This window comes from Biomphalaria glabrata, chromosome 9 (genome assembly GCF_947242115.1).
Source record: "Biomphalaria glabrata chromosome 9, xgBioGlab47.1, whole genome shotgun sequence".
NCBI classification, from domain to species: Eukaryota; Metazoa; Mollusca; class Gastropoda; family Planorbidae; genus Biomphalaria; species Biomphalaria glabrata.
In genome coordinates, this window is record NC_074719.1 from 35999144 (window position 1) to 36026835 (window position 27692).

The 27692-nt window shown below is 35.4% G+C and overlaps 2 protein-coding genes across 11 annotated transcripts in view; one reads left to right on the forward strand and one right to left on the reverse strand.

The window, feature by feature from the left end:
* Window positions 1-8416, forward strand: part of LOC106067111 (queuine tRNA-ribosyltransferase accessory subunit 2-like) — a 13227-nt gene extending 4811 nt beyond the window's left edge. For all 5 annotated transcript variants that reach the window (XM_056040208.1, XM_056040211.1, XM_056040210.1 and 2 more), the window contains exons 7-12: window positions 1057-1156; window positions 2068-2156; window positions 3828-3927; window positions 4703-4853; window positions 7093-7218; window positions 8240-8416. In XM_056040208.1, the coding sequence (XP_055896183.1) occupies window positions 1057-1156; window positions 2068-2156; window positions 3828-3927; window positions 4703-4853; window positions 7093-7218; window positions 8240-8360 (687 nt within the window). In that variant the 3' untranslated portion in view covers window positions 8361-8416. The remainder of the gene's footprint in view (window positions 1-1056; window positions 1157-2067; window positions 2157-3827; window positions 3928-4702; window positions 4854-7092; window positions 7219-8239) is intronic.
* A 10316-nt stretch (window positions 8417-18732) lies between these two features.
* On the reverse strand, window positions 18733-27646 carry LOC106067112 (abasic site processing protein HMCES-like). 6 transcript variants are annotated; one of them, XM_056040248.1, is made up of 9 exons: window positions 27500-27646; window positions 24789-24841; window positions 24066-24159; window positions 23288-23512; window positions 22259-22562; window positions 21180-21260; window positions 19969-20034; window positions 19753-19862; window positions 18733-19246 (listed from the first exon to the last, which is right to left on the reverse strand). In XM_056040248.1, exons 2-9 carry the CDS (start codon window positions 24817-24819, stop codon window positions 19165-19167), a joined length of 993 nt encoding a protein of 330 aa, XP_055896223.1. In that variant the 5' UTR covers window positions 24820-24841; window positions 27500-27646; the 3' UTR covers window positions 18733-19164. The 6 variants fall into 6 exon arrangements, with proteins under 6 accessions (XP_055896223.1, XP_055896219.1, XP_055896220.1 ...); XM_056040244.1 differs by having other exon boundaries at window positions 24066-24203; XM_056040245.1 differs by having other exon boundaries at window positions 24066-24203; window positions 27559-27642.
* Window positions 27647-27692: the final 46 nt, after the last annotated feature.

A 27692-nucleotide genomic window follows, 5' to 3' on the forward strand; every position in this document is an offset into this window, starting at 1 on the left:
TTGATATCAAGTACTTAATATAAAGTCTCTGTAATTCACCCGTAAAGTATACTCAAGCATCTTCAAGTACTCACCTGCAGCAAACAACAAGAGCAGCACTAGAAAACAATTTTTAAAATAAGGTAAAGAAAATATGGCAGAACATTGATCAACTAAGATGAGAATTCCAACAACCTCTGACTTGGCAACATTGCTAAACAATGACTAATCCTGACAAGCTAATAACTGACAAGACTATCCAGGCCCCTTTAGCCCTTAAAGTCAGTAGAGATCCTGTATAAATTTCATTTCACTCTCTCCAAGAGTACAATAGGACAACACAAATACATTTGTTAAAAAAGAATTGGCATTAATTAAACTAATCACATTTGTTTGGAGCTGAAAGCTTTAATGCTGTGGAAAAAAACAACATGGCTTGTAACATTCCAGCTCTAGAGTACAAACATTATTGTTTGCTTTAGTTCACTGTGGCAGTACAGGATAACTAAATGTTAAATTTGGAGACCAAATTTTTGCAAACCAATTTTAACTGGAACAACCCATATATTGCTATGTTTAATGTTTTTTAGTTCATTAGTAATCTAGTCTTATTTTCTTCCATGATCACAATATTAGTACACCCATTTAATTAAGTAGGTGGGAAGTGTGGTCGAGAGGCAGAGTTGTATTTATTGAGCTCCTAAAAGGCAGCTTGGAAAAACTTCTCCCTTTTTACCGCTCCCCCCCCCCCTTCCAACTGTTCCAAAAAAGAGATTGGACCATAGCGCTCAGAGCATGCTATAAGCATGAAAGTAGCGCTATATAAATAAAAGCTATAATGTAATTGAATATATGTATTCTTGAAACCAGTGATCATTTTTTTATCTTCCTTAATGCTGATATATTGAATCCACTGCTATTGATGAATGCTGTGTAGATCTGTCAGACTGATGACTAGACTTAGTATGCTTGATGTTCAGATATTGATGGTATATCATTGAATGATTGTATGTATCTATGAAATCAATATTTGATTGAAACGATTGTGGATGAAATGTCATACAATTTGTTTTGCAGGTTTTGAGTAAATCAAGCCTGATTGGTGTCATAGAAGGAGGTTTTAGTGAAACTCAGAGGAAAAGATCTGCTGCAGAGACTGTTGCAAGGCCAGTAGATGGTAAATACTAAAAAGAAATCGTTCAAGTTATGTGTCCTGTGTTTCAGAAGCAAGGGTCTATAAATCAAATCATTGTGTTGTTTGGAATTATTTATGATTTTGTGGGACGTATTTTACTTGACTGCGCTCTTAAACTCCCAAAGAATAAAGGAAGACCTAATGTTTACATGATATACTTACTGTCAGTGACATACACTATTGGTTACAACAGCAGGTGAATTTTAGTTTACCTGTTATATGGACCACAAGGTTGCAGATGAGAACTTCATACTTAACAAAAAAAAATTCTTTGCATTAAGTTACAGCTTACCATTTGTGAAATAGTTTCTTAACTTATTTACTATTTTTTAAAAAGTTACCTCTAACTCCAATGCAAACCGGGGTAACTGTAAACTAAAACCCTCCCAAAAAAAGTCAAAATTTATTTTTTTAGATTCACATAATACAAAAAAAAAACTTTTGGAAATAGAGCAATATGTTTATTTCCAAAAATGTTTAGTATTTAATACCTTTGGAACACAAACAAGCTTTAAAAATACCAATTTTCTATGCCAGACTGTATTGGCACTTGTTTAAAAAAATTTCAAAAAACAAAATCAGAAAAAATCTTAATTCAAATCAGCTATAGTTAGTTCCTGACATTTCATTTTGAAATCATGGTCATCTTCTACTTAGCTAAAAATGTTGCAAATGTGACATCTTATGAAAGCAAATACAGTTGTTTCCTCTCTAGATTTTTAGTTTTCAGAAAATACAAAAAGTTACTCTGTTTTTTCTTAATTAATTATCATGTGTATATCTTGTGTTTTTTCTTCATTAATTATCATGTGTATATCTTGTGTTTTTTCTTCATTAATTATCATGTGTATATCTTGTCTTTTACAATAAAAAATATATCTTTCTGTTATTAGGTTTTCTAATCGAAGGATTCGAAAAAGGTAATCGAGATGTTGACCTGTTTAGCTTGCCAGATTTTACCAAAATTTTATCTTTCACACTGGTTAGTAACTCTTAATTTTGGAATTTAAGTAAATAATTATGTTTCTCTGCCATGAGGGTAAATCAGTTACAGACTAAATCATTACTGAATGAACTAGGCAATTATCTAATGGCCTGCTTACAAATGAAACCAGTGGGTTGGGTCAATTAAATGATTTTTGGATAAACTGTTGATTTTTCACACTGATATTAGCAGACGACTACAACTACCACAACTACTTTTTTAGGGTTATTTTTTGCCATGCTAACTCCTCAATTCTGATTCATTATGGGACTTCTAGTTCGGATGCGCTCTTCTCCTTTTTCACTCTTGAGATTTTTTTCCTCGCTCGCTTTTTCTGTGTTGTTTTTTTTGCCAGATCATTGTTGGCTCTAAAAGCCAAAGCTATCTGGTATTCCTGCAGCTGTATTCCCTGTGCTAGGAACAATGACACTTCAAAGTTTTCCTCTAATGGCTTAGTGTGAATACTGTTCACTACCATACCACTTTAAGGATGTATTTGGCTTAAATTTTTTTTAGCAAAAAGGAAAGTAGAATGTAGTCTTTTGTTGAAATTCCAATGGCATAAGCTGCCATTTCAATTCTATGAAAAGTCAACATTAAATGCTTTAGCATAGTAGAGTCTATATATTTTAAATACAAATAAACAGACTAGTCTATATATTTTTAATATATATAATTTTTTTAATAAAAATAAAGACTCCATGTTGAACACCTGATAAAGGCTGTAAACTTCATGGTGACCACTGGTCTCTGACCTTGTTTAAACATAGAGATGGTGTATTTTACTGACTGGGCATTGAAAAGATTATTTCCTTTAAAAACACATATTGATGAATTGTAAATCTTTACATAAAAATATGTCTATATTTAATAATTTACTTTATTAGCCTTCTTAATAATTCTGTGGCATTTTACGTCTCGAGAGACGATCTTTTCCCTTTGCAACTTCTTGTGTGACTAAAGAGGCCAATCCTTGATACACAGCTGCGATCGCAGGTTGGGCATATGTAATCACCAGGCGCCATTGCATTTTCACCCTTCTTTCTGCTTCTGTTGTGTATGACATCTGCAATCCGTGACCCTTCCTTTATGCTCTCTCTCCATGTGGATCTATCCAGTGCCACCTCTTCCCAGCTGCTAGTGTTGATTTTGAAGAGCTTCATGTCGCGCTTGCATACATCCTTCTTAATAATTATGCTTACAAAAAATATCAGAAACACTTTAAGCTGCAAGGATAGATGTTGTTCTTATGAATTGCACCCACCCAAAAAAAAAAGAAAATGATAGAATTATGTCCTAAATATGTCAAAACTTTCATGAACTTCCATGTTTGTGTTAAGCAAAATCTTGGTTGTATTCCTTAAGGTTACTACCGGGGTAGTATCTTATCTTATCTCCATCCCCAACTGTCTTGATTTATACTAAATCCTCAAGGAATCTGCAAAGGACAGGCCATGAATGTCTTAAGTGTTGTGCCTGTATCATATTTTTTACTTATTCTCTTTTTCTGCTTAGTATTGGGATTTAAATTATGTTTTTTTTTTTGTTGTTGTTTTTTATTTACAATGCCAGAAAGTTTTGTTTTGTTTTTAAGAAAAAAAAATTGTAAGCTAACTTTTCACTCTTTAAATTTACATCTCAAACTTTACCTTGCACTTTTTACAACAGGAACACCTTCCAACAGATAAGCCCCGTATCATGGAAACTGTTTGGTCACCACTTCAAGTGATTAAGGCTTTCAAGCTGGGCGTGGATGTTTTCTCCAGTGCATATCCTTTTATTGTGATTCATTTTTTAGAACGATTACAGTAATGCTACACATTTTTACAGAAATTGATGCCTGCATGGTCGCACTCTGGCTTGTCATCACAATGTTTGAACTCTGCTCTCCAGGACTTAATAATCTTCATTTGTGAAGAAAAATATGAAATGAGAATGACAAATTAATTTACTTTTGGCCATAAATTCAAGTATCTGTTACATTCAGTTGAAGTGGCCCACATTATAACCCCCCCCCCCCTTTTACACACACACACACATACATACTTTTGGCCCATTATACACACACACACACCAACTTTTGGCCCATTATCCCCTTGCAGTCTTTAGGTTAGGACTAGGATGCCATAATCTTCAATTCTGAAGTTTGTTAAAAACATAAATGGAGTTTGGACCTACCTATGTTTCGACATATTTTCTTTACATTCTTCTCTTAATAACCTTGGTACCTTAAATCTGCTATTAACTTGTCATGTTCATTATAAACATAATAAAACAATTTTAGGCCATATCTTGGTTGCTAATCCTTCAAGGAATATCAATAGCTATTCCTCTACCTAGCAAAACATAAAGTATCATTTCATGGTGCAACAAACAGTGCTAGATTTTTTAAAAAGGGAAAAAAAAACTTTCTTGCTACATGTCTTTTATGCTATGGTAAAATATAAATGTGAAATTTAGAGGGTGTCTGTATTTTTACATATCTTCTTTGTTTAAACTAAAAGTTACTGCCTACCAGTAATATTCTCTTTAACCTCCTATCACTTACCCTCACATATTGACAGAGAAAGGTTTAGCTCTAGTGTCTGACTACAGTCTACCTCCACTGTCACAGCCAGCCAAGCTTGAGTTGCAGACTGCTAATGCCAAGAATGAGGAAACAAATGGACTTTACATTGATCTACACAATTCAAGGTTTGAATTCAATTATCCATTTACCTTTTTTCTTTAGCTTATTGATTTTTACATCTACAAGTCTATATAGCATTCTCTGTTTAAAAAGTAAAGTTCCCCTTTCAGACCTTGTGGTCTATAGGGCAGATGATATAAAGGTCATCTGTTTCTGTGGCCTACAGTTTACAAGGTTGTCATGTAGCCAACACAACAACCAACCACCTTTCCTTTTCCCCAACTAATGTCAGGTACCCTTTAGAGCTGGGTGGACTCAGAGGCGCCTAAAGATCCTGAAATAAAAAATCCCAGTCTTCACCAGGATTTGAACCCGGGACCACCGGCTCTGATGCCAAGCGCTTTACCACTCAGCCACCGCGTCTCCAATTCTCTGTTTAGTATGTGTAAATCACCCTAATTGAAGCAGCCAGTAGGCTCAGTAAAATCCTATGGTTAATGAGGATTTCTTTCTGTAGTTATGATCAGACCAAAGACTCTGCCTGTGATCCTGTTTGAAGATTCCTTGATGGTATTGATCATTCTGGATTTGTGTAAAATGTTTGTTTTACATGTTTTGGATGTTCCTTCAGAGTTGAAGATAACCTATATCCTGGTCCAAACCTCTCACAGGACTATGGGGGATGGCAGCAGGCAGGGTATAAGCCCGGGACCATCAAGACAACCAAATCACAATCCATTGTGCATACTGCATGGCCAGCCAGCCATACCATAACATGAAATATTTGCTTAGATAGGGTATGATATCATTGTCCCGTATCCCCACCCTGAACAGTTTAAAGCAAGATCCAAAAGGTAATAACATACAGAACTATGAGCACCGAATAAATGTTATTCAGCTAAACAGTTAGTAAATCAATGGCAATTGTTCAACACGAACACTATTAACCATATCCTCTTTGAATGCCCCTCCCTAATCCACCTTAGGCAGACCCTACTTCCACTACAGCCCAACATAACCAACACGGCAGTGCTGAACAACTGAAGAAAACAGCACACTTTTTTTCCTTGGCACAGTCTGCAAAAGAGCTCACAGCTCAGCAGCAATAAAGCTGGCTAGAAGAAGAAGAACAGCCCAAGTGGAAGTTTAGCAATTTAATGAACAAATAAAGTATTATGATAAAAATGATGAAGTCTTAATGCTATTTACAAAAGCAAGTACACGTAGTCAAATTATTTACAATAGATATAGCACACCTTAAAATGCAGTGCCACAGTCAATCAGGGCTTGCAACACCCTACAGACCAACAACTTCCTACACCTCAACAATGATAGTTACGATATGGCTGCAAGGCGGAAAGGGGACAATCTCTCCCATAGCCCAAGCCTAACACCCTGAAACGAAAAGAAAACCTAGATCTAGCGATGCCGCAACAACAAAGAACTTTTCAATAGCGACACCCGTACCAAAAGATCATCCTCCTTAATAAAACTTTGTACTTACATACCATTACAATGGGTAAACAGAAAACTAGCTAACCAGCCAACAACAGAAGCTCTCTCTCTCTCTTGCGGGAACTAAGGATGACGTAAACACACACATACACAATATTCTAGATAACAAAACGCACCTACAATAAAAACTACTTCCTATACACTAAAAAACAGATATTAAAAAAAAAGAAAACTTCATGCGCGCAATACCCCTCAAACCTTTGGGAATTTCTTCTTTATATTATTATTATTATGTGAATGCATTTCTGTGGAAAGAAATGCCAGTGGACTTGCAGTTTTCCCTGACAGCCTGCTTTGCGTAACTGCTCTGTGGCATTTTGGACTGGGTTTAGAGTTTTTGTTTAATTTCCATTCAGGGACTTGGATAGCATTGGATTGCATATGTTGGTTCCCAGGCTCACAGATTAAATTGTTGGAGGCCAGTTTTACCTCACATTGTTTGCCTATTCAATTCTATTATCAAATGTTTCCACCAAGGTTGCCATATTGAGGCTACGGAAGCGAGAATCCTTATGTGTGTAAATCACAGATTCCTTGGCAAAACATGATGGATCTTTAGGGCTAGTACTTAGTGAAGATGTGTCTACAGTCTGTGCACTAGACTAATTCCATACTGTCAAGCTATTTTCACACCAACATTGTTCTCTATTCTTGAGTAAACTAAAAGCCAGATTTTTGTAAAAATCAAATTATGTTTCGTCAATTTAATACATTATTTTGTGTGTCTAAATTGAAATTATTATATGTTAGTTTCTTACTTTGATAATCATGATTTGAAACTGTTTACAGATACTCAGAAGATTTTGGCAGCATTTTACCAGGGTGTAGTTGCTATGCATGTACTAATTTCACTAGAGCGTATATACACCACTTGTTAAAAACCAAAGAACTTTTGGCATTTGTTTTGCTCACCATGTAAGTATTGTGAACAGGTTTTAATTTTTACCCAAACAAATAATATTTTGTGCTAGTTGTCCTTGTTTTATTAAAATAAAGATCAAAAGAGGGTTTGAAAGGTTTTATTATACCATGCTGACCACTTTATTCTAATTACTGGTAGTTTTTTTTTTTTTTTTTCATCATTTTAATAATAAAAAAACAAAGAAAACTTATCATGTAAAAAAAAAAAACATGAAATTTGTTATATTAAAATATCTATTCTGGCATTATCAATTAAAATGTTTCATCTGCATTTAACTCTTGACATGTCTCAGAATGGATGCAAAAGTTCTCTCCTTTTCTCTCCCACTCAACGTTAAGTCAAATGTCCTTTTCAGACCTTTCGATAGGGCAGATGATGTTAAGGTCATCTGTTTATATGACCCATGGTTAAAGAAGATGTCATGTGGGCAGCATAATGACCAACTGCCTTTACTTTCCCCCAAGAAATGCCTAGTAGAGCTGGCTGGACTCAGAGGCGCCCTAAAAATCCCAGTCTTCACCAGGATTTGAACCTTGGACCTCTAAGCCTCCTCACTAGTATGTCAAAATGAGGCAGTCCCATTCTTCACTATTTCCAAACACAACCATTTCTAACCATCCTTTTTTACTCAAAAGGATATCTCAATGATATGTTAATAGTTAACAGAATTGAAGAGACATCCTGTTTGCTTGTCAAAATCCTTTTTTTTTTGTTTCATGTTATACATTTTCATTAAAAATCTCTGTAGGGAACTAGACTTATGTAAAGTTTAGTGATTCTGTCAAGCTTCTATCAATTCTTTAATTTAAGTATAAAAGGAGTTTTCACTTGTTTGCACTAAAAATGCAACATAAAAAAAAAAACACTGAAATGCCCAATGGTCAATATCAATGTGCACTGTTTACAGAAATTTAATTATTTTTGTTTCAAAAGCTTATGTTATAGTTAGTGAGCTCATAATCTAATCATGTTTATTACTTTTTTTCTTACATTGATTTCATGTTTCATCCTCAGACATAATTTTCACCAATACTTTGAGTTTTTTCAACACCTGAGGCTGTCGTTGAAATCTGACAGACTGAATGAACTAGAAGACTATTTATCTCAACAATTGAACAGTGGGCTAGATAGATGATAGATAATAGGGAATATAGACACTGGCAAATATTAATAAACTGCAACATACTGCAAGTTACATGTGTTCATTATGCATTTGTTGAATAGCTCAATGAAATAGGATTGTTACCTTCTGTTTGTTTAATTATTTTATTTTTTACTTGATCGCTGACATAAATTCCTTGTATTACATATATAGCCTTCTTCAGTCCTAGCGACTATGGTTCATCTCCTAGAATCCTTTTTCATGTGACTGTGGAGCCCTATTTTGGAGAGACACTCCCGTCCAACAAATAAGCCTATCACAGGTTAAGGTGACTTTCGCTTTGGTGGTTTAGGAGCCAGCCATTTTTCGAATGGCACGCTTTTCTTGCTGTCCATAGCTTTCTTGGTCACCATCTCTCTTCACGTAGTGAGGTTTAGGGCTATGTCCCAATGGTCAATATCAATGTGCACTGTTTTGAGGTCTCGTTTGATTACATCCACGTAACAGAGGTTGGGGCGACCAGGATTACAGGAAATAGTTTGTATTGACCTAATGATAATGACAAGAGCAATTAAAAAAAACATTAGAGATAGAGGCATCAACTCTTAATTCAAAATCCACTGGGTTAAAACGGCTAAAAAGAATTCATTTAAATAAATACCAATTAGAAAATATAACTATTGAATCAACAAAGTAACACAGTGCATTTCCTGCATAGAACAGTATTGAAAATTTTTAAAAAAAATCAGCAACCAAACAGAGCTCAAGGAATAAGTGATATCTTTTCTAAAAACCCATTACCCCCCCCCCCCCCCTCAACAACCAATGGTTCAGAGTTTACACAGACAAATCGTCATAAAAATCCTCCACAAATGGAAGAGCTGGCCTAATGGTGAAAGAAAGAAAAGTCGTTTGCAACTGACGATCTCTTGGGCTGCCACAGTGCAGAAAGGGGAGCACTTGAACTTGCAGCTATCACATTAGTAAACACCCAAGTACACCAAACAACCAATCAGTCGTTGCGGACTGGCTTTGTGGGCAACCGGTTTCCAAATAGGCCGATGGGGTCGCCAAGGGGGCCACTTTGAATGACTGAGTGTCGTAAATGTGATTGTCATTCTTTAACTTTACTTTAATTACTAAACACAGTAATAATGGAATCACATAGATCTATATCCATATACCATGTTGCTGGTGATTTACAATCCTCTTATATACCTTCACGTTTTAAACAATAATAATAATGACAGTCTTCGATTCTGAAGATTAAGGATGCGTGCAGACTTAGTTGCGACGACCTGCATATTTTCCCGCATCTCATGCAGACAACGCCGTTGTCCGCTGGCGGTCTATTTATGTTTTCTGCGCCTGTCTTCAATAATGGATTTTCTTTGAGTTTCAAATATTTGTCCAGAATCCTTTGTGAGAGTTCTCCAACTTTCTCTTTCATAGGCCAGCTACTTGTCTCTATGCCTTGAGGGCGAAAAGTCGCCGACATAAGAAGAATATTTTGTATAGTCTTGCATTTCTGTGAACATTCTCGGGTGAATCTGTAACGAGACGCTGAGCTTATAAATTAGTAACGAATTTCCCGTTATATGGGATAGTATTGTATGCAGTAATCTTTTGAGCCACTGTTACCAAAATTGACTCAAAGATATTGTGTCCTGTCAAATGTGCTTTAAATATAGGCTAACTATTGAATCAACATAGAAACACAGTGCATTTCCTGCATAGAACAATACTGAAATTATTTTTAAAAAGTCAACCAAACAGAGCCCAAGAAATAAGTGATATCTTTTCTACAAACCCATTACCCCTCTCCCCCCCCCCCCCAACAACCAATTATAAATATGGTTCCGTTTACACAGACAAAGCCGTTGTCCGCTGCCGGTTGGTTCGTCCCAGAAATTCTCCGCTACAAAATCTTTCTGCAATCACAATTTTACTCATTATCAAGAGCAAGGTGTGGAGGAAGAATATAATTGAGAGATACAAATAAAAAAAATGCTGCTAAGAGATGCAGTAAAATGACTGATTTCCTGGCCAGTTTGGTTCAACTGATTCCAGAGCCTTGACGAATCTCACAATGATAATAGCCTACACGTGCGCCTTCATCTTCCCAAGCCATTTAACAAATGACTCGAATCAACATTATCTTATCTTATGAAATACAGACGTTACTTCAAAAAAGATGATTAGGCCTACGTCCTACGCGTGTTCCTTATCTTATCTTATATAATACAGACGTTACTTCAAAAAAGAAGGTCAATCTATATATGTCATGCATGTTAACAGGCAACCCATTCCATGCTCTAATAGCACTAGGGAAGAAAGAGTATTTGTACAAATTTGTCCTAGCAAATGAAACAAGGAATGTGCCTTTATCTTTGTGTCTTTCAGAGTATTTTATAAAATTTTGTCTGGGTATTTTATTAGATCACGAAACACTAATATCTTACTCGTCTGCATTAACAAGTTACGCAATGAATGGACCCCATTCACCTATCGTAAACAAACAACATTTAGTCACGTGATAATATTGATAAAACAACGAAAAAAAACTGTCACGTGATAGCCATTGTGTATTAAAAATTAGATCGTAATTTGTGTAGAAGAGATAGAGAATCACGTGGCTTAATGTTGTTTGTTTACGAGTGGTGAATGAGGTCCATTGATAAATAGAGATAAGTCATTAAAGAGTGTGGGAAAAAGAATATGAACAGTTGATTATTGTGAGCCATGGATGTGAGCGCAAAGAGAGTTGTCTTATAATAACTGCTCATACGGTTGTTACTCAATTTTAAAGAAGTTGACTATTTATTAAAAGGTGTGTGTTTTGTGCTTGGATATTGAGTTAGTGCGTACTTACTTTGTAATGTACGCAAGTATCTTGTAAAAGATGTTTAGAATGTAGATAAAGTTTGTTGACGAGGGACCTTAGTTTTATCCTTGATAAATGAATGTATTGCAAAAACTTTATTGTTGCTCTCTTTCGAGTGTTATATATGCTTTATTCTTTTAATTCTATCAAAGAGTTTCAAAATCGTGAAATGAAGTATTCTATTCAAACTAATTAATGTTACAAATGTACAATTGCTTGTAAAAATTTGAGATTTCCTATAGCCTATCTAGGTCAGGCATGTCAAACTTATTAAGGTTTTATGGGCCACATAAAAAACTTACTGTGGCCTGAAGGGCCGACGCCAAAAATCAGTTGGAAAACATAGCCTACTAGTTTTATGTAAATTATAATAGAAGCAATACAGTAGAATACAATAATTAATGCCTGTCCCTTAGCTAAATTTGTAGTACTATTTTGTTCATTAAAAAATTTCTATGATTACGCATTATTTTCGTTGTACTGATGCTTGAAGTTTGTTTGCCACCGACACTTTCATCATTGATGAAAAAAATTTGACCAGATAATCTCAAGCGGTGAGGTGTTTTTGTAGCCTTCAATGTGGAAAAGAACTGCTCAGGGATAAGAGCTTGCAAGAATAGCTAAAATTCTGACTGCAAATTTCCACACTTTAACATACGGTTCAGGTAAATAACTAAAATTTTGGCACAGCCACTTCTATATACTTCGATTTCAACAAAGAATCTGATTGCAATTCCATCAGCTCTAGTTACACATTATCAGCAGCATTTTCAAACAACGTAAATTCTTGCTCGTATGAAACGAAATCACGAAAACGGTCATTGAAATCATCTAATAACTATTCCATGTGTAGGACTCACTGGCGGATCCAGGGGGGGGGGGGGGCGGTAGGGGCGATCGCCCCCCCCCCCCACTCGGACGAATTTTAGTTTAGAATTCACACAATTTGTATACGAATTTATTACTTATGTTAATAATATATACTAATTATTTATATTTCAACCTATTTTTGGATTATTTCGCCCCCCTTCTAGTAATTTGGCCGATTTGGTAGGGTCGGGAGGGGGCGATGGCATCAATCCGCCCACCCCCACCCCCACCATAATCTTTCGAGTGGGGGGGGGGGCGGTCCTATGTATTTGTAGAAATCACAGCTTGCTAACAGAATCAATTAAATATCTATATGATTAAAACTTTTTATTGGTATTTTAACAGGTCTTTATATTATGTCGTTCATCTTTGGCCGATTGGAAGGGGAGGAGCGAATACCTCTACTGCCCTTCCCATCTAAACCCTTTGAGTGGGGGGGGGGGGTCCTACTTTTATGGAGAAATCATAGTATGTGAACAAAATTAGTCGAATATCTATATAATATAAATAGGTGGAAGTGCGATACATGCAATCACCTTCCCCCCATCGGACAAACCAATACTTTTTCGTTTTTGTATTATAGTAAGAAATTACAAAATTAAAAAAAAATCTGTCACTAATATAATTTATATATGCTATAAAGTAAATTCTTATATCGAGTCGCCCAACCCCTATTCTTTAATGCAAAATGCAATCATTAGCAGAAATTATAAAAAGGAGCGAGAATTAATCGTTTTCAGTTTACCGCCTTTCCCCTTTCCAGACAGAGTTTGTGTAATTTCACATGAGTTTATCATAGCTATTTTAAGAAAGACTTTGCTTTGGAAAAGTTATAATTCAAACGAAATTTTTCAATATATCAGTCACGGTTGAGATGAGTTCAAAAGCCAGATAATCTTTTCCTAGTCGACTTTTTCCAACCTTTACTCCTTTACAACCTTTACAATCTCATATTTTTCTAGTTAAATAAATTTAGGACTATAACTCACAATTTATGCTTACATTTTATTGAATATTATTAATCGAATTTTTTTTTCGGCGGCGATCCTCAAAGCCTTAATCTAAATATGTTGGGTATCTTATCTTTTCAAAGAACAAATCGGTTGTATTTGCAATGTATTAAGGGACTATAAATTCATATTAGAATATTAGAATATTTTTTTATATTATTCAAAAGGCCCTTTATAATAGAATGAATAATGAGCTGTAGGTCAGGAGAATGCGTTACTGCAGTGAAGAATGCCAAAAAACGCTTTTAGCGTTGAGGTTTCGCCCCGAACCCCACAAATAAGTAATAAGCTGTAGATGTCAGGAGAATGCGTTTCTGCAGTGAAAAATGCAAGAAAACGCTTTTTGCGTCGGGCGAACCCCACTGATAAACAATAAGCTGTAGATGTCAGGAGAATGCGTTTCTGCCGTGAAAAATGGAAGAAAACGCTTTTTGCGTCGGGCGAACCCCACTGATAAACAATAAGCTGTAGATGTCAGGATAATGCGTTTCAGCCGTGAAAAATGCAAGGAAACAATTTTGGCGTCGGGGCGAAGCCCCGAACCCCACAAATAAGTAATAAGCTGTAGATGTCAGGAGAATGCGTTTCTGCAGTGAAAAATGCAAGAAAACGCTTTTTGCGTCGGGCGAACCCCACTGATAAACAATAAGCTGTAGATGTCAGGAGAATGCGTTTCTGCCGTGAAAAATGGAAGAAAACGCTTTTTGCGTCGGGGCTTCGCCCCGAACCCCACTGATAAACAATAAGCTATGATGTCAGGAGAATGCGTTTCTGCAGTGAAAAATGCAAGAAAACGCTTTTTGCGTCGGGCGAACCCCACTGATAAATAATGAGCTGTAGATGTCAGGAGAAAGCGTTTCTGCAGTGAAAAATGGAAGAAAACGCTTTTTGCGTCGGGCGAACCCCACTGATAAACAATAAGCTGTAGATGTCAGGAGAATGCGTTTCTGCCGTGAAAAATGGAAGAAAACGCTTTTTGCGTCGGGCGAACCCCACAGATAAACAATAAGCTGTAGATGTCAGGATAATGCGTTTCAGCCGTGAAAAATGCAAGGAAACAATTTTGGCGTCGGGGCGAAGCCCCGAACCCCACAAATAAGTAATAAGCTGTAGATGTCAGGAGAATGCGTTTCTGCAGTGAAAAATGCAAGAAAACGCTTTTTGCGTCGGGCGAACCCCACTGATAAACAATAAGCTGTAGATGTCAGGAGAATGCGTTTCTGCCGTGAAAAATGGAAGAAAACGCTTTTTGCGTCGGGCGAACCCCACAGATAAACAATAAGCTGTAGATGTCAGGATAATGCGTTTCAGCCGTGAAAAATGCAAGGAAACAATTTTGGCGTCGGGGCGAAGCCCCGAACCCCACAAATAAGTAATAAGCTGTAGATGTCAGGAGAATGCGTTTCTGCAGTGAAAAATGCAAGAAAACGCTTTTTGCGTCGGGCGAACCCCACTGATAAACAATAAGCTGTAGATGTCAGGAGAATGCGTTTCTGCCGTGAAAAATGGAAGAAAACGCTTTTTGCGTCGGGCGAACCCCACTGATAAATAATGAGCTGTAGATGTCAGGAGAAAGCGTTTCTGCAGTGAAAAATGCAAGAAAACGCTTTTTGCGTCGGGCGAACCCCACTGATAAACAATAAGCTGTAGATGTCAGGAGAATGCGTTTCTGCCGTGAAAAATGGAAGAAAACGCTTTTTGCGTCGGGGCTTCGCCCCGAACCCCACTGATAAACAATAAGCTGTAGATGTCAGGAGAATGCGTTTCTGCAGTGAAAAATGCAAGAAAACGCTTTTTGCGTCGGGGCTTCGCCCCGAACCCCACTGATAAATAATGAGCTGTAGATGTCAGGAGAAAGCGTTTCTGCAGTGAAAAATGCAAGAAAGCGCTTTTGATTGTCGGGGCTCCGCCCCGAACCCCACTGAGGAATCTTACAGCGCTTTCCCAGACCCCCAAGCGTGTAAGAGAAAGGCCTCAACATGACTGTTTTTTTTCTTGTTTTTTTTTCGCCGAAGATTGAGAAACAGTCTTATTTTATTCTCATATATCGAATATATATATATATATATATATACATATATCGAATGCTGTACGCACGTTTATGAATAGGGTTAGGGTTTACTGGGCGTTAGGGTTAGGGTTTGGAAAAAAATCGCCCCCCCCCCCCCACTCCAAAGTTCTGGATCCGCCAGTGGTAGGACTTATCTACCAAATAGTGCAGTCGTAATTACTCTTTTTAGTTCCTGACACGTTGAGAAGTGAACAAGGTTTTCTCTTGATATTTGGTTTCTCCACACTCGTAACTTGGCTTGCAGGGCCGGTCCTAACAATTGCGGGGCCCTATGCGAAACTGATTGCGCGGGGCCTAGTCTGGGTGGGAATAAGGATAATAAGTGAAAATTAAGATTTTTGTATTAGAAAAATAAAATTCGACTTTGCATTTTATTCATTCTTTATTAAGTACAAAAATGCGATCAAATTAACTTTACTTTACGAACCTTGCAACCTATGGCATATTTGTATAAAAGTAAATAAGGTATTGGAACTTTCGGTTTAGGTGAAAATTCGTCCGATTATTACATTTTATTAGGCCTACATGAAAGCTGACAATGCCTTTTTTTATCGCACGTAGGATTGGCGTTTTTATATAACAAATGACACCAACAACTGACAATTTTGTCTATTTTTTAGGAGATTTGTATGAGTTTTCAGGAGATTTAATAAATGCAGGACATTTCCAGGAATTTTTCGTATATATTTTGCAATTTAATAATTATCATAGAATTAGCGCGGGACCTATGAAAGCGCGGGGCCCTCTGCGACCGCATAGGTTGCAGTGGCCTAAGAACGGCCCTGTTGGCTTGAAAGCACGGTACTTCACATGATCAATTTTTGGGGGAGTTTTCAAAAGATTTTAATAATTTCCAAAAGATTTTAGTAATTTCCGGAGATTTTTAGGACTTTTTTGTGTGTATATTTTGCAATTTCAGATTTCCAGGAGCTCCTTGTAAATCAGACGGCCGCGGGAAATCTGTTATAAGTTATAAAATGGTTTTACTTAACAATTTACACCAGGAATTAGCGCGGGTTCTATGAAAGTGCGGGGCCCACTGCGGTCGCATAGGTTACATTGGCCTAAGGCCGGCCCTACGCCGTGGGTCGACTACTTTATCATTATTTTAATCATTCTTGAGGTGGCCAAGCGGCATGCGGCGAACGCAGTGTTTGACATGCACGCTCTAGGTCTATCTAGATGTAGAAATACAGGGTGGCCCAAAAAGTAGGTTTACAGGTGGTTTGGAAGAAGGGGCAGCATCGAATGGCCACCACATTTGGTGGTGTTAAGAACAAAATTTCTGAGAAGACAAGAAATAATTTCAAAGATTACATTCATCTCACATTCACAGAAGCAAAGGACGATCGGGATTTTGTGCCGCATTGTGTGTCCTGGAGAGATTGGAAGAAAGTTGCAGGGGAATATTTTGAGCATCTGAGAGATTCCATTTTTAATGTTAACAGGTATAACTCATTTCTAAGAATTTCCCGCTGTTCTAAGTGTCGAATTATCAAATTAATAGTCTACGTGATAACTGTAAACCTACTTTTGATAATTAGGCCTATCTAAGCCCATGTTTGCGTTCAGTTTTTTGGTGCATTATAAAAAAACACCACCTTAATTATTACTAGGGCATGTAACAATTAGATGCAGGCCTACAGGTACATCAAATGGTAATCAATTTGTGGACCCGATGGTAGGGTAATACCTGGGCCGATTTCGACACCCAGTCCGAACTTCCCGACGGACGCCAAAAAAGTCCTCCCAAAGGCTGAAATACTCTGATGCTTCCTATCTAAAACAACTCAGGACTAAGACTAAAACTGCTTTATTGATCCTTACGGAAATTTGTGATTAGCTATGTTGATATAAACTCTGATGCCTCCTATCTAAAACAACTCAGGACTAAAACTGCTTTATTGATCCTTACGGAAATTTGTTGTGATTAGCTATGTTGATATAAACTCTGATGTTTCCTATCTCAAACAACTGAGGACTAAGACTGCTTTATTGATCCTTACGGAAATTTGTTGTGATTAGCTATGTTGATATAAACTCTGATGTTTCCTATCTCAAACAACTCAGGACTAAGACTGCTTTATTTTTCCTTACGGAAATTTGTTGTGATTAGCTATGTTGATATAAACTCTGATGTTTCCTATCTCAAACAACTGAAGACTAAGACTGCTTTATTGATCCTTACGGAAATTTGTTGTGATTAGCTATGTTGATATAAACTCTGATGTTTCCTATCTCAAACAACTCAGGACTATGACTAAGACTGCTTTATTGATCCTTACGGAAATTTGTTGTGATTAGCTATGTTGATATAAACTCTGATGTTTCCTATCTCAAAAAACTCAGGACTAAGACTGCTTTATTGATCCTTACGGAAATTTGTTGTGATTAGCTATGTTGATATAAACTCTGATGTTTCCTATCTCAAACAACTCAGGACTAAGACTGCTTTATTTTTCCTTAAAAAAATTTGTTGTGATTAGCTATGTTGATATAAACTCTGATGTTTCCTATCTCAAAAAACTCAGGACTAAGACTGCTTTATTGATCCTTACGGAAATTTGTTGTGATTAGCTATGTTGATATAAACTCTGATGTTTCCTATCTCAAACAACTCTTGACTAAGACTGCTTTATTTTTCCTTACGGAAATTTGTTGTGATTAGCTATGTTGATATAAACTCTGATGTTTCCTATCTCAAACAACTCAGGACTAAGACTGCTTTATTTTTCCTTAAAAAATTTGTTGTGATTAGCTATGTTGATATAAACTCTGATGTTTCCTATCTCAAACAACTCAGGACTAAGACTGCTTTATTGATCCTTACGGAAATTTGTTGTGATTAGCTATGTTGATATAAACCTTGATGTTTCCTATCTCAAACAACTCACGACAGCTATGTTGAAGCACCAACAACGACAGCAAGAAAACTGTTCTTCAGTGGATCCCAGCAGACATTGAAATCGATAGACAGTTCAAAAAAGCAGTTAAACTGGCTAAATATGGTAGCATGAACAAACAAATGAAATTCCTATAAACCCAGAACAAAATGATAGAATAGAATAAACGAGAAATGGACCAGCTCTTGCCCCAATTTCAAGAAAAACAATGCCTATTACAAGTTGTACCGACACAACCAATATTTAAAAAAAAAACTGCAGACACTGACCCTGAAAAACCTCATGTAGAAGAAAAACTATATGGAGAACTGCCTGATCTTGAAACCACTGCAGGGTTCATCTAGGATTAATGGTCTGAACCCTCCACACATGAGAACAAAGAAGCTTCAAGACTTAAATACATCTCATCAATTGTATGAGATAAGAAAATACATGTCATCAGTGACATGACTTTGTACATACCTGGTACATAAAAATCACATCCTTATTAAGTTTAAAATTGCAGACTTTTGCTTCAGAAATAAAATGTATGGCCCAGCATTAACTCTTAAAAGATGTTCAAAGTTGGGATTATTGCAGCTCAAAGCCCACACCACACATTTTACCAAGCTCTTCATATTACACATACTATAGAACCCAGACCACAAGACAAGTAAAGTAAGCTGTATTTAAGATAATAATACAGATGTAATGTTTATTGAACATGAAGTAATATAACATTGCAAACATTAACAGCAGTAATGAGCATTACAGTTAAATTTGAAAGACAATATTTACACAAAAAGTTATAAAAGTAAAAAGATCATAAAGACTATTGTACACTTAATTGAACACACATTTCAATAGAATTTAAGACTAGTGATTTATTAATGAAAAAAAAAGACCAATTTTAAAACGTATATTGTTTAGATAGTGAACACTTTCTTATTACAAGTCCTTTGTAGTGAAAGAATGCTATTCAGATCTACTGGCAGTCATTTCCTTTTTAATAAACAACCAATAACAAGAAGTTGGGTATATTTTTAATGCATGGTTTTGTTTCATTTTCTTGCTTATTGTACTCCACAATCCTAGTTTTTAAAATATGCAGCTTAAGATTTTATGTTTTTTTCTTCTTGGCTGGAGATCCAGACTTAAGCCAGTTGAGCATCAGATTACTGCTGGCATTAGACTTTGATTTTCTGAAAAAAAAAACAAAAAAATAAAACAACATTTATATGTAAAGTATAAGATGCGGTTCAGAGACATGGAGAGTCACTAAAACAAATATGGAAAAGCTTAAGACCTTTGTATTAACAGATGCCTGAGTTGGATATTAGAAATTAGATAACTACTGTCAATTAGTGGGAGAGAACTAGACAAAATCACATAGCCCAAGATATCAAAAATGCGAAAGTGGAGCTGGATAGGACACACCCATCAAAAAGCAGCTATCAATGTTGCAAGGCAGGCACTGATTGGAACTGCAAGGAAAGTGGACAGACCCAAGCAAACCTGGAAGAGGTCAGTCATCAGTGAAGCTGAGGATACTGGAATGACATGGGAGCAGATGAAAGCTGCTCAGAACCAAGTTCGGTGGAGAGGTGTGGTTGCGGTCCTGTGCTCCCCAAGTAAGCATAAGAAAAATGAACAAATTGTGAGATAAACATGTTCTATGACTGAGTAATGCTACAGAAACAATCCTTACCCTAACTCTATTGGTTTAACACAGTCTTCTGACTGACATTTGGAACTGTTGACTGCTTTGGACACTGGATGATATGTCAAACAGACTTGGGGCTTAATTAGTGAAACAGCCTGAGAATAGGTTAAAAGAAATATATAAAAATATCAAACTATTAACATTTAATAACTAACTGATTAATATTGAAATTCAGCTTCACATATACAACATCTTCCAAACCTTGTCTAAAGGGACATTAGAAAAATCTAGCCAGTCTTGGATTTCTTCATCTGTAGTTAGTATTGCCTAAACAAAAAGAATAAACACATAGTTTATATTTAAAATGCAGTTGAATCTACTCTACAACAGCATTGATAACAAGACTACACAATTTTCATTAAATCTTACTTTATACACATACACTTTGAAATTAAAAGAAAACAAGCAAAATATTAAAAAATCCTTTTTTTTAAAAAAGCAAAGCTATCTAAAGGGGAAGAACTCCATCTTTAAAACAATATCTACCAATAATGTACAGGCTATTTCCCTTACTCGATATCAAACAAAATAATTAATTACCAATATGTAATTGACTAAATGAGTTTTTTCTTTATTGATTAAAAAATTGTTTAAAGTATCAACTTGATTGAAGAATGCATGAGGGAGAAATAGTGTTAACAAATATTTCAGGGGACTAAACCTAACAAATTTAGTCCTATCTGTGAATACTGAAGTATCGTTTCCCTTGTTGCTATTAAACAAAATAATGAATTACCAGTAATTAATTGTTTAATTGGCTCCTTTTTTTAAAATTGATTCATGTCTTCTCTATGTTATTGAATAATTTTGTAAAGTTTCAGCTTGATGTGAGAATGGGTGTGGGAGAAATAACGTGTAGACACTTTTACCAGACAGACAAAGTGAGTTGTTATAAGCTTTGAAATAAATTAACTCGCAATTTAAACTAATCCTGTAGAATATACATTAGCTCCTATTTCTGATTTAAAAATTTACTTTAAAATTCCAAAGCTAAGGGAGATAAGTAATATTTTTCAAAAAATTCCATTAATTTGTTTTTTTCAACAAAGAAAACAAAAACATCAAAAAGTATAACAATCAATAAATATATATGTTCAATAAGTTTGGAAAACAACCAGCCTCATCAATAGTTCATATTAAATGTAAGCTTTATGCACAGAGGAATATGGGTATGACAAAAATTGAAAGTCAGCTTCTCATCACATTCTCATCTACCACATTATGAGCTAATGATTTAATAGCTTATGAGAACACAATAGTCAATCCATAATAATATTATTATATATGATAACATATGTTTTGTATTCTATTATGAGCTAATGATTTTAAATCTTACAAAAACAAAAATCATGTACTATATTAGAATTATAACTATTTAGTATGGAACAAAATTAGTATAGCCTAAAACCTACTGGCATACGATGATGGCACCAAGCCATGTCAGACGAAGCAGACACTGTTATGACACTATAGGAGTACAATGGTGGAGAACCCTGCAAATAACAAAGGTAATGTTAGCTTAACCCCTTATTAAATAATCCAACTGCTTTTTTAATTATCATATACTGATTACGAAAAGGCTGAGTGGTAAAGCAACTGGCTTCTGAAGCAAAGAGTCCCAGGTTCGAACCCTGGTGATTTTTAATTTTGGGATTTTTAGGGCGCCGCTAAGTCCACCCAGATCTAATGGGTGAAACAGATGAACTTTACATTGTCTGCCCTCTAGACCCTAACCTCAAAAAGGGGAATTTTACTATAATCATTACAAGTCTTTGGTGTTCAGTTTTTATGGAGTTCAAGTAAAGGAAAATTCTCTGTGACTTTGTTGTTCCTAAGGGAGATGACCTAAGTTTTCATGTTTCCATAGTTAACAACATTGTCATATGGCCATCACACTATCTTCAAGGGCAAAGACAACATGCCAAGTCTCGACTGACATCCATTTCTGAGAAGAAGGTAGGATGTCGCAAAATAGAAGCACTACTCAAGCTCAAAACACAGGAACAAGAAAGCAATGAACAAGGAATAAGGATTGAGAAGGAAAAGGCAGTAACTTTGACGTTATTAATTAAAAGGCAATGCAATGCCATCTTGCTCAGACAATGTATGTCCAAACAAGACTAATCATCATAGAAGGCCTAAACACTGACCTGTAACGGTCCAAAGTGTGACTGTCCTGCTTAAATTGACACAGCCACTTTCAGCCAAAAAAACAAAAGGGTCATGATGAGCTATAAGCTTCAGGGAAACCTATGAGCCTATCAGCTTCAGGGAAACCTATGAGCCTATCAGCTTCATAGAATCCCACTTACAGTCATCCGTTCGGTAAGACCTTATATAAACTTCCTAAGGGGAATCACTCCTGTCTTTACCAGCTCAAAAATAATGATTTCCCCATTATGTGCCACCACATTCCAAGATCTGGTTTAATCTTTTTGTAACTGGGGTATTCAAGAAAGCATCATGTACAGCGATAGTTACATCAACTTACATCATGAGGATCCCAGACATCAAAAACACCCGCCATTGTAAGTAGCCTGGGACCAGACTTCTCTACGACAGTGTAGTCCCCACTGTTTTCATCTTTGAATTCTTGCTTCCCTTTTGGTTCACCAATATCAGTATAGCCTTCCCCTTTGAGTTCACTCTTGATACATGTCTCTGAGGGTTGATGTTCTTTTAGCTCTTTCTTGCTGGTGTCTAACACAGAGAATGGGAATTTCACAGTTTCTGGTTGTGGGAAATAAAAGAGAAATGCTTGCTTGCCCTCCTTTGTTGTCTGCCACTCAAAGAATCTAATGAAAGTATTGGAAAATCTCATCATCCATAAGAAAATAGGTGTTATAGAATCTCCAAAGTAATAGTGTCAAACAATATTTAGTAGGAATAAAATCTACTGTAAGCAATTTTTGAAAAATTTAAAGTAATTTTACAAAGAAAAAAAAATAAATTGGAATATTGAGGGAACTTAATTTTATTATTATTATTATTTTATTTAGATGTATAAAAGGTATATGTAGCATACAAGAAAAAAATATTTTGTATATTTTGTGAAATTTAAATAGCATTTGCCATAAATTTTGTTAAATAGAATTTTCATCCAATGAAACAATGTAATCAAGAATCCACAAATATAATTATAGAATTTTTAAAGATGACAGTTTAAGAATGATATATTTTTTTAATGGTTTTAATTCATTTATGTTTTAATTTAAATATTAAAAAGCTTGTTATGATTTTCAAAAAGCCAATTTTGTGTATCATTAAATGCATCATAAGTGCTAAGATAGCATTATATCATGCAATCAGCCATACTAGTTGTTCTAGGATTCTAATAGACATAGATTTAAGCACTTTATATTAGAACAGTCTTGTGTCTGTCCTTTTCTAATACATACCAAACATCTAGCCTATGAGAAAATATATTCTACATTCTACACTACTAACTTGCTCTATATATCTTAGGTTTTAAACTTTTTGTATATTTGCAGACCTACAAATAAACAAAACATTAACCTACCCATCAGCCAAGACCACACATCTATATCCCTTTTTTAGAGGCACTTTATAGGTCTTTTTATCCAGCATGCCTTCTGCTCGACAGTTGTTAGTCTCATAGGGTACTTTGTAAGGGTCACCATGGTGCCAGCTAGGGGTCATCCCCCACTTCATGGGCATTAAGATGCGATCCCTTTCTGATTTGATGTCTGACTTAACAAAGTGTTGACTTGAAGTAAGGACTGGGCTATCAGTACATATAAAAACAGTCATTAGGTGTAAGCGTTAAACAATTTGTATCAAAGACAATACCCAAGACAAGAAACTGAGAAAACATTATGTTACTCAGTAATAAACACCTAAGTCAAATCACAAAAGTATTCAATATGACACAAATATGTTATTAAGACTTCATGGGTAGGAGGTGGGATTTACAAGTAAATGGTTGAGAAACACTGGCTTAATTTGAGTTAAGAAGACTTGATTGAGGATAGCTTGAGATTCAAATATTGTTACCCATTTTAGAAGCACAGATAATGACATTTATTTAATTAATTAAAAAAAACAACAACTCAATGTGACAATTTTCCCTTGTATAGCTTCTAGTTAAAAAATTGTCATTTTGTAATTGCCTGGAAGGGCCTGCCATTGAAAGTGGTACTATCTAAGGCAAAAGACAGGGACGAATGGAGAAAGACGGTCTACAAATCTTGCATGGTACCTCAACGGTCCAACAGACTAAGGGATAGGTAAAGGTAATTGCAGTAATAGTACAGAAGTTATGAATTCAGCAATCTTACTTGAATGAAGTTGGAGCTTTGTTATATGATGGATAGTACTTCTGACCACCTGGGGCATCTACCCAATGAGGCTGTTTTCTTGTACCATTCTTGTCTGTGTAAGTACATGATGCAGCAATGTCATTAGGTTCTAAGGTGCTTAAATTATGAAAAAAAAAAAGATTTCAACTTTGAATGCCAAATGATAATAACATTTGTTTTCTGATACAATGATAAATAATATGTATCATATTTATAGATGTAGTCTAGATTTCTCCAAGGGGATAAATGATATTGTGTTCAGCTCATATAGGGATAACAATTTTGTCCTCCAGAGTGATTTCAAAGTGCCTCTGGAAAAAGGAATTTATAAACTTAGTTACTTGCCCAACAATGAGTAAACTATAGACCAAGTGTGGGTAAAATAATGGGTTTGAGTTCACATTATGTGACACCTAATCAGATGCATGACTATAACAAGTTGTTTTGATACATCCATTACTGTAACAAGCTATTTTGATTCAATGTTGTTCTCGAAACCACTGAAGATTTGTAATAGAACTTAAAAAAAGCTCATAAGAACAATGTTTCTAATTGCATAAAAAACACCTTAGCATTAAACCAAATATTTAGAACTATAAAGGACAATTCTGACTGCCTAAATAGGACACGGTACTTGGCACCTAATAGATTAATGAATAGATTAATTAATTAAAATGTTATAAACATTAATAATAAACCTACCATGCTGTGCGTCCACACATTTTTTAGTCATTCAATAATACTTTAGAGATTTTCTATATGATCATAAAAGACTGTTAAGTTACAATAAACTGACCAATGCACACATATATATATATATCTATATCTATATATTACATCTACACAGATCTATAAGATTTTCAAACATTGAGGCAAATTCATAAATAAGCTTTATGGTGTTTCTGGTGTACGAAATAAAGGAAGTGTAGATAATTTAAGCTTTGTTTTTCTAAAGTTGTATATTTTTTGTGTGCAGTTCTTTGCAGTGCAGAATCAAAATGTCTAAGCTCTTCCATTTGTCAATTTTATTTAGATGTAGTTTGTAACATTGAAGCACAATTTAGTTTAGTTTATCATGATAGTCTTCAATAAGTTATAGCTCTGTAGGCAACTATAGGTCTATATTTTCATGTTTAAGGATTAATAGCTGTTTATTATAGGCTAAAATTAATTCATGAGAGTGTAATGTTATAAATCTTTACTTTTCAACTAGGCTAACAGAAGGGAAAATAACGAGAAAAGTCATGGTTTTGAAATATAGGGATGCTCTCCCCTTCCCCAGAAATTACTTGTAAATTTTCTGCATTTTAACAATAATACTTTTTTTTTTATAAGAAATATATATCACTCATCAAATTCATAATTAATTTGGTTAACTTTGCAAAAGTAATGGGTGAAATATCTGAAAAGGTATTAAGAACAAGAAAAAAAACAACTCAACAAGAAACACTGTTCAAATGTATTTAAATTAATTTTATCAGCTGCCTAAAAGTGTGGTATGCTTTAAGGACTGTTATATTGATAGTCCTGGGTTTGAACCCTGCCCCAATACCATCCCCTGACATTCTGCAGAAGGTTTGAGCTAGAATTTAATAATCTTAAATCCTAAAGATCTGTCCAAAACTAAAAAGTCAGCTTTGAATATTAAAAGGAAATCAAGTATTTGTGTACGATCAGTGAAGTTTGTGTAGAAGTTAATTTATTGAAAGCGTTTAGAAAAAACTTGCTACAGACTGAGCAGATGACAGTTGAGCTAGAGACAGTGTGACAGCAGTCACAGTGATAGGCCTAGGATAATTATGACATGACATACTTATAGGAGTTCACTAAGTTTTTTATTATTGGGACAAATAAATTACAAACTTAATAAATTACATCCTACATGTTCCCATGTGTTATTCTAGTCATAGATATATATGTTAAAGACTTAAAAGTCTGCTAAGTCATTGGTTTTTCTAGCTGATTTAAGCAACCTGTTCCATACTTAATTGGTAGGCCATGGCCTAGATCTTTACATTTAATAAATCTATATGACACTGTCATTTTTATATATATTATATGATATTCTAGATCTAGGTGTTTACAAAGTATCTCATTATTTATTAGATCTATATACGGTATACATAAATATTAGATCTACTGGGAGTGAGAGATATGCAGACAAGGTTACCCATTTTACAAATTTAAATGGGTGTACAAATCTTATCTTATATGATACATACGTTACTTCAAAAAAGAAGATGATTACGTCCTATGCGTCAGGTATTTTGTCATGCATATTAACCAATGACCTAAATTCTGACAAGTCACTGGTTTTCCTGACTAGCTCAGTCAACCCATTCCATGCTCTAATATTGCTAGGGAAGAAGAAGCATTTGTACAAATTTGTCTTAGCATATGGAATGAGGAATGTGCCTTTATCTTTGTTTCTTTTTGAGTATTTTATTAAATTTTGTTTTTGTATTTGAAGATTATGGTTCAGTGTTTTATGTATAATTGCTCTATTTTGTGTCTGTTCCAGTTTTTTTTTATGTTTTCTTGAGTTGAGGAGTCCCAAACAGAGGATGCATATTCTATTATTGGCCTAACCAGGTGAAATAACATATAGTTTTGTGTTCTTATTTGATTTATAGAAATTTCTTTTTAATAAACTCTAATGCTTTGTGTACAAAGCTGTATGACAACTTTAACTTATTATAATTTAAACTTTGTGCTCATAGAGTAGACTAGTGTTTCCCAAACTTGTTCCTTAACACAACACTTTGCACATTTTAATATTTAGTAGAACACATTGCCTATTTTTTAAAAGAGGTTAATTCATGTTTGGCCTCATCTCTGCCTGAGGTCTCGCCTTGGGCATAGGCCACCAACCAGCTTCCTCCAGGTGTCTCGGTTCTTGGCAAATCTCTTCAACTGTCCCCTTGTCTTGACCATCTGCTTGAAAATCATGGCTCCATGTATTCCTGCACTGTCCCTCTCTTTTTCCTTGGGGGTCCCAGATTAGGATTTGCCTAGTTATGTTGGATGCAGGCTTGCGAAGTGTGTGACTTATCCATCTCTAGCGTCTCTGAAGGATATCTCTACTTCAATGGGCTGATGTAAAAAGTAAGTTACACTCAAAGTTACAGTAACAGTTACACGCCCCATAATTTAAAGTTACAGTCACAGTGACACACATACTGACTGACATAGTCACGATAGTCATCATACTTTCATGGTGATGTCATGATGATACTAGACTTACTTAGATTTAGACTAAGACTAACACTAAGTGAGTAAGTGAGTAGTATAAGTATCACTACTATCACTGCTGCTGAGACGAGTCACGAGTGTATCATTCAAATCATTGTATGACAAAACGTTTGCCAAAAGTTAAAGTAAGAAAATAAATCTAGACTAGTCACTAGACCTACTAGACTCAGAATGTTTAATGTAATTTACTATTAGATCTACTAGATCTATAGACAGATACTCAGATATCAGAGATAGCAATGCCAGAACGTATTTTCGTAAATTTGCACGAACTTCTTTCGAGAATTCGTACCCAATATTACTTTTTAATTCACTGAGATTTGAAAACAAACTCATGCGCATGCGCAATATGGA

Excerpts from the sequence above, each read along its gene's own strand:
- LOC106067112 (XM_056040244.1), bottom strand. The coding sequence starts at position 24,808 with ATGTGTGGACGCACAGCATG. Across the intron at positions 21,261-22,258 it reads ATGTCTGGGATCCTCATGAT|GGTTCTCCACCATTGTACTC; the intron begins GTAAGTTGATGT and ends TGTTATTTGCAG. Across the intron at positions 19,863-19,968 it reads CTAATGTCCCTTTAGACAAG|GCTGTTTCACTAATTAAGCC; the intron begins GTTTGGAAGATG and ends ACCTATTCTCAG.